The sequence below is a fragment of the Merops nubicus genome, unplaced genomic scaffold, assembly GCF_000691845.1.
Source record: "Merops nubicus isolate BGI_N331 unplaced genomic scaffold, ASM69184v1 scaffold25789, whole genome shotgun sequence".
Classification (NCBI taxonomy): domain Eukaryota; kingdom Metazoa; phylum Chordata; class Aves; order Coraciiformes; family Meropidae; genus Merops; species Merops nubicus.
In genome coordinates, this window is record NW_008633411.1 from 1 (window position 1) to 11,291 (window position 11,291).

At 38.5% G+C, this 11,291-nt stretch overlaps 1 protein-coding gene across 1 annotated transcript in view; it reads left to right on the forward strand.

The window, feature by feature from the left end:
• Positions 1–270: 270 nt before the first annotated feature.
• The window catches only part of LOC103780569 (IQ domain-containing protein E-like), a gene marked incomplete at its 5' end in the record, with an annotated part of 16,314 nt that continues 5,293 nt past the window's right edge, over positions 271–11,291 (forward strand). Inside the window, 10 exons of the mRNA XM_008948258.1 lie at positions 271–320; positions 2,863–3,020; positions 3,521–3,576; positions 3,873–4,081; positions 4,898–5,002; positions 5,757–5,859; positions 8,060–8,155; positions 8,849–8,872; positions 10,338–10,449; positions 10,634–10,635. Of these exons, the coding sequence (XP_008946506.1) occupies positions 271–320; positions 2,863–3,020; positions 3,521–3,576; positions 3,873–4,081; positions 4,898–5,002; positions 5,757–5,859; positions 8,060–8,155; positions 8,849–8,872; positions 10,338–10,449; positions 10,634–10,635 (915 nt within the window). The remainder of the gene's footprint in view (positions 321–2,862; positions 3,021–3,520; positions 3,577–3,872; positions 4,082–4,897; positions 5,003–5,756; positions 5,860–8,059; positions 8,156–8,848; positions 8,873–10,337; positions 10,450–10,633; positions 10,636–11,291) is intronic.

Genomic DNA, 11,291 nt, shown 5'->3' on the forward strand with positions numbered 1-11,291 from the left:
CAACCATATGTACCAACAAACCTTTTTTCTTCAGTAAGTTGGTTGTGTTAACCAAAAAGGGGAAATAAAGAAGCTAATGTGCATCCCTAAGTGTAGTGTCTAGATGAAAGCAAATATAACAGTAGCCTGATTTTCAGTGATGGCTCATTGCCTTTGCCACTACTCAAAGAGTTGTGTTCTGATTTTCACCTAACAGACGAATGTGTTGCATTAGTGATGTCAGCTCCCACAGCTAGCCCCTCAATGGACTCTGTATTTCCTGTTTCACAGGTTCATCGTCTCCAGCTCCTCCTGGCAAAATCTGAGACTATGAGGAAAAAGTATGTTTCATTCAACTGAGGCAAATAGTTGTGTATATGTTTGACATATCACTCATATACTATTTAAACTGATGGAAAACAGCTACAGGGGAATGGTTTGTTTTGTCATTTAGATTTCTGGATTTGATTTTTATTTCTGCTTTGGTTGGCTTCACAGTCTTGGCATATGTCTTAGCCACTTTTTTTTGTAGATAGATTATGTAGTGACTGTGGAAAAAATACTAGAGCTATTTAAAAAGTACATGAAATCTCTGGAAATATATCTTTGATAAATAAAATCCCTCTTTCCCCGTGATCACACCTATTCTGACATCACTGGTGATTGGAACGAACTCACAAGATGTTTGGCATTTTACTCTTGAGTCAGTTCTGCATCTTGGTCTAGGATGTATGCTGCAAAGAAGGTATTTTGGAGTGAACATTATTTTCCTGTGGTACAGAGAGACAGATGTGCAGATCAGGGTAGCTTTTGTGAGAGATCCATGAGTGGCTCTAGCAGACACTGTCAGAATCTTGTGCTAATGCCTGTCACTGGTGCGTGGGTGTCTATGTGGTGGTGAGGTTAAATGGGCTAAAGAGGAAATGAAAGTCAAAGCACAAAGGCAAAACCCAGCTCCAGTAAGAGAGCAAATTAAAAGTATCTGTGTGAGTGTTACTTGAGGTGACAAGAGGGTAGTAGTCTTGTGGGATAGGAAAATTTGTAACCACACCACTTCAAAATATGCTTACCCTCCTAGGTTAAGTACAGACAAGTGTCTTAATTTGGGGTATAATTATTTAGATTGATAGAAAAGTATGAGAACTCTGTATGGGTCATTGTATATACTACTTGTGTTTCCCTAATTCACTGACTCCTGAGGATTGCAAACTGCAATTTGTTTTGTCATTGTTTTCAAAAAAATCAAGCCATCTCTTTGGCTTGGGCATGCAGTGAGTAGCCTCTCGAGGCTGTAAGGCATCACACCAAATGTATTCACAGGTGAAAATGAGTCATCAGTTCCCCTCCTTGTCCTCATTTATTCACAGCTTCAAAAAGTGGTGGTCAGGGCAGTCTCTCTCCATTAAGTGGCTGTCAGTCTCTACTTGAGAGGCTGAGCACTGAAATAATAAGTGATGTTGAAGGTCAGGGCTCTGACACATAATGTTGTAGGGGAGTGTTTCCTTCACGATGTTTGTCTACATTATTTCTGGCTGAAGTGAATGGCATTTAGCTCCTCTTTTGCAGTGCTAGTGCTGAAATATGATTATTTATATATTAAGCTGTAGTGTCCAGTTGTAGCTAGAAACTAGGCAGCCTCTAAGTCCTTAAAATAGTTTGAATTTCTTTCATTTAGGTTTTAATGAGCCTAAAATAATGACACTCAGTGACACAGATGTGAGTTTTACCATCTCTGCCTCTTCCTGGTTTTGGTGTTGTGTGTTTTGTTGACTTCTTTTTTTGTTTTTTAATTCTTGCTGCCTGGGTCAGCTCTGTGAGTAGTTATCCATGATATCTGGACAGCCTTATTTGTTTGGCTTTATGGCTTCAGTTCCTTTTCATTTCCAAAAGGAAGTTTAGTGTCATATTTTCACTCTGATATGCTAATTGTAGACTGTCACCCCCTTTACCTTGTAACTATTCCAGTGGATGAGATGTAAGATTTCTTCACAAACTGTTCCATGGTTGTCACTGGCAGTGGCATTAGTCCAAAAGGAGATCCAACAGCTACTTCAGACATTTATTTCCAGAAGCAAGTTTTCAAGAATTTTCTCATAGCAACAAAAACCAAGTATTTTATCTCACTAGAATTCTGTTTTGTGAACAAACTTTATAACTTTGCACATCTAGAAGCTGAGATTCCTTCCCCCTTTTCTAAGAAAAAATATAAAGGCAAAATCACTGCAATGTATTTCAAAGCTTTTGCACGTAGCAGACTTCACCTTTTCTGGTGTCTTTTATTCCAATCACGTTTATGTTAACTATATTATTCACATCTGTTTCAAATCCCTCATTGATTGAAATGTATCTTAAATGGAGAAAGAAATTTCTCTGGGGTTCACTTTCACAGGAATAGAGTCTTTTAGATTAGAGCAGCATTCACAGTTAGCTGAAAAGACACTTGTGTGTTGGATTTGAGAGTTATTATGTCTATGTATAGTCCTCTCTCTCTCTCCAAATCTCAATCTGTTTAAGTGAAAGGAAGCAACTCAGAGCACACAGGTCAGCTTTCTGTGCTGAACAGGTTTTTTTTGAGGAGTCTGGCTGAAGATAAGTGTTTGTAAACCAGAGAGCTCCTAAAGCATTATAAGGTTGGTTAGCAAAACAAATAGAAAACCAGACAAGTAAAACCCATCCAAGCATCCTTGTTCATGTGTTAATGAAATGGAGTTGAGGAGGAAGTAAAGGTAATAAATTAAATTTCAAAGTTTTGAAGTATCTTTATTCTGCTGCTGAAACAGTTAAATAGCCAGCTGACTTGAATAGTGAGGATATTCCACTCTAATTCTGCTTCTTTGTTCTCTGCTTTTAAGTTAACTTTCTGGTTTCAACCCTGTTTCCAAGTACAGAGGGCAAAGACACCCAAAACCGACTGAAGGCACTGAATGCTGCTGTCCTGAGACTATCCAGGAACATCAAGGAATTGCAGAATGAGAATCGGAGGCTGAAAGAAGATCTGGATCATGTCCTGAGCAGTTCTCCTCCTTCCAGTAAAACAAAAAGTATGTGTTGGAAAGTTGGTGAGCATGGGGCAAGGGATTTAGGTGCATTTGAAAGATGTGTTTGAGAGCAATACCCTGCAATGGTAGAAATAGGGGAGTTATTGCAAGGGTGAAGATTCAGGAGGGGCAAAGGTTGGAATGAGGAGTTTCTTACAAGAGTCTCCCTCTGACTTCTGGATATGCTGCTCCAGTCAGACCTGGGTTTCCTTTATTATTATCCCTGAGAATTCTTGACTGTAATCACTTGAAGCTTTAATGTTTCACTGGAAAACTGTTTTTCAGTTGTTGAAAACTGGTGAATGTGAATAGATTATATTAATTTCTGAGCTAATTGGTATAGAAGTCACACATTTTAAGACCATTCTAATTTTTTCATTGCTGCATATTTAAAGTTGAGGTTCAGAGGTCTTTAGATGGTATTTCTATATGGACAGAAGTTTCAAAAAGCAGAACAGTGTTGATTCTCTGACACAGTTTAATGATTAAAGCATTGTATTTAGATTACAGTGAGTGGAGCAGACAGAGGCTGGTGAGACGGATTTCAGAACTAGAAAAGGTAAGTGACTGTAAGCATGTGGCCATCCTTCCTGTCACTGAGCAGAAGATGCAGAACCACCAGCTTGTAGTCCTTCATTGTATCAGCCTTGTGCATTCTGGCTTGTACATGTAAATTAATGTCTGTATCATCTGCCCTTCCTCTTTTTCTCTTCTCTGTCTTGTTACATGTAGAGGCATATTTTAGAATTAACTTCCACTTGATCTGTTCTCATGGCCTAAATGAAATAATTTTGTGATAAACTTAATTTTCTTCTTTTTTCTTTTGCATTTTTTGTGTAAATTTATCCTGTTTAGAAAGTATGTGCCATGGAGAACTCCAGGGTGTCATCAGCAGATAGTGAATCATCACAGTTACTTGCTGTGTCATCTTCACCTTCTGTAGACCTGGATCATCCAAACTCTCAACAATTAGACCATGTTGAGGAGTGTCGTCACCTCCAAGGGCTAGTGAAGAAACTGAAGAGTGACAGGAAGGCACTTCAAAATCTCCTACTCAATAAAGAGTAAGTGCTGCTCTTGTCTGAGATGTTCTTCTGTAGGTGTGAATTATTTAATTATTTCCTATCACTTTATGAAACAGTGTAGTAAGTCCTTCATGTTTTCAGCAAGAAAATGAATTTTGAGTGTCCTTCCAGCTCTTATTTCAAAAGCTTCCTCTAGTCCTGGTGGCATTGCAGAAAAAATGTCAAGAGGATGGAAAATGATAATTTCTGTTTGTTTCTAACACATTTCTCAAGGTGGTTTTTATTTTTGCCAGCTTGAAGAGGATTTCTTGAAAGTTTGTATGTCACTTCATACAGCACTTCTTGCAAGTATTTTGCTATAAAAAGTCTTGGTTTTTTTCAACATGTTCTCATCAATTTGATCAACATATTGTGATCAACTGATCAACTTTATCAATTCAGACCTGCTTTCTGACACGTAATGCACCCTGTCTTCTTTTCTCCCCAGTAAACAATTGATTTGTAATTTGCTTGGCCTCGTTTGATGTGTCAGTGCACAAGGGCAGGCAGATGAATCTGGTCAGGAACAGAGCTGTAGAGCTGTGCACACAACTACTGTGGTGTTGACGTGAGACTCAGGCTCCTGTGCAACTCCCCTCAGAACAAAAATGCAGAGTGAGGGTGTCCAAAGAGGCCTTTTGCTTCTGAACAATGTGTGCTTGTATTTCATTCTGTTTAAAAAGAAAAAAGAAACATCTAGTTACTTTACAAGTTTGAGAAAAACCTCTTTTATTTAGAAGTTTAAACAAAAAAAACCCTGCTTTTTTGAAGCATGAATGTCTTAAGTATTGCTTGGATTTCCTTATACCTTTGTAGATTAGATATCAAGCAGTTACTTGAGGCTAAGGCTGAAGTGGAGCTGGAGCTGCAGAAGTGGCAGAATAAAGTGGAAGAAAAGAGTACAGAAGAGCAGACTTTCAGGTATCATATTTTATATTAGTAGATCCTTTCAGAACAAGAAGTCTGTTAAAGTATAATTCTCTTTTGAAGAGGCTCAAAATCCATAGGAGTTCATATGGACTGCAGTAAGCTGGGAATTCATGTAAGCAGAACTGTTTCCCAAGGTGTGGAGTAAGTTACTAGGGGAAGAATTCTATAGAGTGGTTTTAGAGGAAGTGAAAGACTAAGTAGTATAGTAAAAATAAGAATTAAGTTATAATAAAAATTAATAAGATAAATGGAAAAAGAAAGGTGCCTTTTGGGCTCGGACGTTTTGTCTTTCTAATTAAAAACTGTAGTGACTTTACCTTAGCCTATGCTTCTAGACCATTGCAAATATGTCCTTCCATTTACTTCATGTATTCTATGTAACTGTTGACTATAATCCTGTGGAAGCGTGGCAAAAAAAAAGTGATTTCATTATTGCTTTGTAAGAAAAGACTTTGACAAATATGAAACTGTAGTAGATCTAGATGCCACCTTAGTACTATCAAGGGTACCACTGTAAACTTGGGACTTTTTAATTTTAACACAAGGCTGCACCATCACAACTTGAGAATTGATGTTACATCTCTGTTACTAGGAGAATACATATTATGTTATCCTGAGCAGTTTCCCACTTTTTAGCCTTTAAAAAAGCCCTAAGTAACCCAGTGTTTTGAGATAGGTTCAGTATTTTCAAAGCAGTACAACAGAAAATTTCTAGCTATAAATATCTTTGCTTTTCCAACCATAGTGAAGAGATACAGAACCTGACACAGAAAGTAGGGAAGCTAGAATCAAAACTGGAGGAAGAGAAGAGACAAATGGCAGAAGATACAATGGAAAAGCTTAATAAGGTACAGACACATCTTGTTGTTTGGAGATTTATTTTTTTCCCTTGCATCTAATATGTTGCAAATTGAGCTGATTGATAGTCTAAATAGCTGTTAGTTGTCTTTTTCAGAGAGGCATTAAATCTTGTCATAGAGATTCTGAATGATGGTTAATTCCCAGCATTTGTTGATAAGTTGTTTCAGTAATTACCACTGCAACTTGGGGTTTTTTTTGGCACTGTTTTCTTAGTGACTATCTGCCTCAACCTTATTTTTCTTACTCAGCAGAATGTTGCAAAAAATTCACACTTCTAAGTGCTTGGGGGTTTTGCCTTTAAAAAGAAAAAAAGGCATTTGTGGTTTTGCATGCATCTTCTTATAACATCTAAACCTATTAGCTAATTTCAGTCCAATTTTATCCTTAGATAAATAGCAGCTCACTGGCAAAAGCCAAAATAATTTTCAGTAGTGATTTCTATACTGGTCAGGTTAGGGCACATACACCATCCAGTCAGAAAATAGCCATTCACCCTTCTGGATGGAAGCAGGGTACATTTCCATGGGAAGGCTTGCAGGATGCAGAGCACTAATCATCCTGAAAACTGAGGGGCTTTTAATTCCACTGCTGATGGGACATCATATCTGAGTAAAGAATTAGGGAAGATATCAATACAATGAAATAACCTGGATCTCCTTTGAACTGAAGTTTTTCTAGAGTTGAGGTATCCATAACCTCTTCTTTCTGGATTTTCTGGTAGCTAATAAATAGATGGATGCATCTGTTAATCCTGGGCAGTTTGAAATAGGGCTATGTAATCAGTTGGGGTTTTTTTGTGAAATATGACTGAACTTGATGTCTTCACAGTCTTCTGTCCCTCTGCCAAATGTTGTTGTAACTGGCCAGTGGAGGTGAACAGGCACTGACAGACATGTTTTCAGCTGCAGTGTGGTCATATTCATCTCCTTTCACTAAAAATCAGTTGAAAATTATTACTGGAGATTTTGATAATTTGTATTTATAAATAGCCTCTGAAATACAGGTAGTAAAAAATATAAAAATGTTCATTAGCCTAAGAAAGTGCTGAGTTTTGATATATTGTACAATTCTTTGGATTCTTTTGTGTGTTATAGGCTGATGGATGCTAGATGATGTTTTGAATGCCAAATAATTTGAGTCTTTAAAAACAGCCAACAAACAGCTCCTTTTTTTCTATGCAGGCTATATATATACTTGGCAAGTAACCAGCCATTTATTGAAATATTCCCATTATTTGTAATTATCACTAAGTTCCTACCAATTTCTCATTTTAATAGTAGGTTGTCATTTTTAATATAACATGATCCATTTGCTAAACTTAAGCCTGTAACTCAGCCATTTTAGTTTATAAATAAATCCTTTTCACAGAATCAAGAAGGCTTTTTTCAGAGTCTATAAAATCTCTTTTTTTCTCTGCTTAAGAGTTTTATACCAACAAATTAAATTAGTCTTTCAAAATTGCAGTTAACTTTGGTTTGGCAAGTGAGGTATGACAATTAGTATGGGATAAGTAGGGATCAAAAGGGTCAGATGGTGAGAGGTGGAATATGCAGCCACACCTCAGAGAAATAACTGGAACAAAATCTTGTTTTGTTCTTGGCTTCTTTCCTTTTCCTCTGACTTCTACAAGACAGAAGAGTGGAGTTATGCCAGTTTACACAAGCTCTCTGTCAGTGTCATATAATGGCCAACTCATCAAAGCTTAAATAGATGATTATAGGGTCACAGTTGCCAGGATGAGACATGAGAGAGCTCCCTAGTTAATTAATACTAGTCTTTCCTGGGGAAGAATTGCAGAATTAATTATCCTGACATTTGTTCTCAATCTGTCGATAACATGCAAACCATTTCCAATCAACAAAGCAGTGGGATCAAAGTTGGAGCTCCTATTGCTTTAGCAATGCATAGAAAAATAGGAGTGTGTGGATGAAAACCTTCCCATTCCCATGCTCTGCTAACAGCTACACTGGGGACAGGAATGTGCTTACTGTAACAGTCCTCTAGATGATGAGTCTGAATGTGAGCAGTATTCAGAACTAAGAGTTTCTACTTTAACTTCCACCCTTTCAGGCAGGAAGAACATTTAACAACTCTGGTGCTGATTTTCTGAGTCATTTGTAACCTGTTTCCCTCACAGAACTCCAGCTTGTGTTTTTAGTGTGCTAAGTTAAAGATTCTGCTTTGCAGTCTTCACCAGTCTGCACAGTTAAAGGCAAGGAAGATCACAGGAAGGAACAAGCAGCCAAAATCATCCAGAGACAGTGGAGGATGTACCAAAATAAGGTGAGATTCTCCTACTGAGGGGCAGTGAGGACATCCCACTCTGAATCATACTCTTGTTTCAGCATCTACAGTAACTGGTGCTGGGCTCGAGGGATTGCAGCAGTGCTTCCCAGTGCAGTTCATTACCACCACCATCTTCTCTGCCACTGCTTTTTTCAAGTCCACTCTGCTGCTGCTGCTTTTACCTTTGCTCTCCAGAACCTGGTTGTCTCTGCTGTGAGATAGTTTCTGAACAGGGGGTAGGTGAGCAGAGAACTAAGGAAGCACAGGAGGGTTTGAAGCAGTACTGCTGCAGTTGCTTCCTTGGAGTATGGCTGAGAAGTCAAATTCCCCTTGCAGAAATCCTCCAAACAATACAGGAAATTTCATGTATTGAGTTACACTCAACTAGGGCAAAATGCTCTAGAAAAAAATGTTAACTTTTATTCGATGGGCAACAACATAATACTGCTTTTTGCATGTATAGGACATATGGTGTGAGGTGAGTCTTGTAAATGCTTCTTGGGAAGCTAAATACAAAAGAACTATCCACACATTTTTCAAAGATTTTTGTTAAGATTGTTGTTTGAGTTTTCAGGGATGGGTGAGACAGGTATTTCTGTGTGTTTTAACTGTTGGGAGAAGTTCAGAAAATCTTTGTTAGCTAAAACTTGTATATATTTGTGGCATTAACTTAGACCTATTTCATTTCAGAAAGAAGAAATTGCTTTGGATGAGGTGAGTGTGTTTATGACACCCAACAAAACTAAAACGGGTTTAATTGGTATGAAAGCACAATAAGTAACTTTATTTTTAAAGAGATTTTATTGTAATATGAACTGTTGTACAAAGATTATGTTTATTCTTCAGGCTGGCTCATGATCTACTTTCTGACACCCTAGTTTTGTTTGATACATCATGTCAAAGTGTTCTGCTTTTGGTCTCCAATTTTCTGTACTTGGGGCCTTCTGCAAGATGAGCACTTCTGAAAGTTTTCAACAAAATTTGATACAAGCAGAAAAGTTTTTATTTTATTAGGTAATTCTAATAATGCTTTCATTTTCACTATGATGAGTCTTCAGAAAGGTTTGAAGTGGAAGTTTAAAGCCTTTGCCAAGAAGAAATGTCTCTGAGCATTCTGAAGAAATTGACTTTGACAGGCAGGAGATTGGGGTTGTTCAGCCTGGAGAAGGGGAGGCTCTGGGGAGATGGGATTGCAGCCTTCCAGTATCTGAAGGGGGCCTACAGGAAAACTGGGGAGGGACTTTTTACAAGAGTTGTATTGATAGGATATGGGTTAGTGGCTTCAAACTGGAAGAGGGTTGATTTGGATTAGAAATTAGGAAGAACTTCTTCACTGTGAGGGTAGTGAGACACTGAAGTAGGTTGCTCAGGGAAGTTGTGGGTGCTCCATCCCTGGAGGTGTTCAAGACTAAACTGGATGGGGCTTTGAGCAAGCTGGTGTAGTGGGGGTTGGAACTAGATGATCTCTAAGGTCTCTTCCAACCTAAACCAGTCTATGATTCTATTAAACTCGTGACATCTTAATAAATGTTTTGCACAAAGGTTTTGATTAAAACTGTTTTTTCAAATAGCACAGTGTAGCATCTTATATTTGTTTCTTCCAGAATGTTAAAAATCCTCCTTTCAGAAATTAGAACAAATTCTAACCATGTGACACAAACATACTGTTTTACATATAGATGTTTTTTGTTGGTGAGAACCTGGTAAAATCTCTGAGTAGAGGAAAGACTTAAGTTCAGCATAGTCACCACAGTGATCTGCCAGCCTTGCCTTGATGTCCATTTGTACCAGAGCATCACAGAGCCTGCTGGGTGGCCAGAATCTAATATAGGAATGGGGTGAGTTGCTGTGTTTGTGAAATACAGGCACATGTTGGCAGCTAGAGCTTAACTGCTTTGATAAGATCAAATGTGAACACCTCCCAGACTGACTTGAAACCATGAAGGTGTGTGTCTGTGGGCTGTCACAGGCTGGGGATTCTCTGGATTGCAGCAGAGTACCTGTGAAGTGATGGGGACGTGTGTGTACCCCTTAAACATAAGAAAATGTCAAGACATCAAGGAGTTTTCATTGCACAGGGAAAAGCTCTTTTCCCTGGACACCTCTTCCCTCTGGACTCTTGATTTATAGTTGCCATCATTCAAAGGAGTTGATGTCCACTTCTTTCTTTCCTCCCTAGGCAGTTGTTACACTTCAGGCAGCTTTCAGAGGACATTTAGCTCGACAGAAACTGTTACTGGATAACAGGACGCAGGACACAAAATCTGACAACAAGGTAATTGCTGGGGCAAGTGGGTATCCAGGCATCCCATGAGGTTTAGTTTGCAGTGTAAAGTACTGTACTTCCAAACTTAATTCTCTGAATCAGCTGGTGATGCTTTAATGCACTAGTTGGCAGCACCACTGTAATTCTAGAAACACATCGAGCTCATTCCCTAGCCTCCCTTCCACCCTCTTCAGTTCAGTTTTTTGTAGAAGTGAAGCTCTAACTTCCATGCATTATGGATTCTAAGTAGGTTTCCTCTGGTTTTTTTGGTTCTCCCATCAGCTACCAATGTACCCTTTAGTTCAGGGTGCTATTGAAAACTGTACTCGCTTTTCACTACATGTTCACTAATGAATCATTGCAGTAATGGACAAACCTTTGCCACTGAAGTTTAAAAATAAGAATATGGAAAGCATCTTTGAGTTGAGAAGTAAGTCTTGCCTGTGGCATGCTCAGACAAAAACTTGTCCTCTGTCACATCAAACTCACTGCAAATTGCTCAGTTCTGAATATGAAAAAACTTCATTATAGATTAAATGTTTAGTTTTTGTAAATCATTTGCCAGCTTCTAGAAACATCCTTTGGACCTTTAGCAGTCTAAAGTTAATTTGTATTTCTCCACCTGGGTTGTCCACCTGGTTGCAGTTTCCATGCACTTTTGTTTCAGTAAGCTGGGCCAGGGTGGAAGGTCTGAATACTTTTGCTTGACACAAGCAGAAGATAAACCCATGGTGAAGGCTGCCTTGCCTCCTTTGAAAAGTTTCCTTCCTGGAAAATAAATGAGCTTTCCCTGCAGGTGTCTGCTCTTTCATTAATTGAATACAGATGCTTCAAAGCTTGTCTGATGATCAGATTTACATTTCCTGC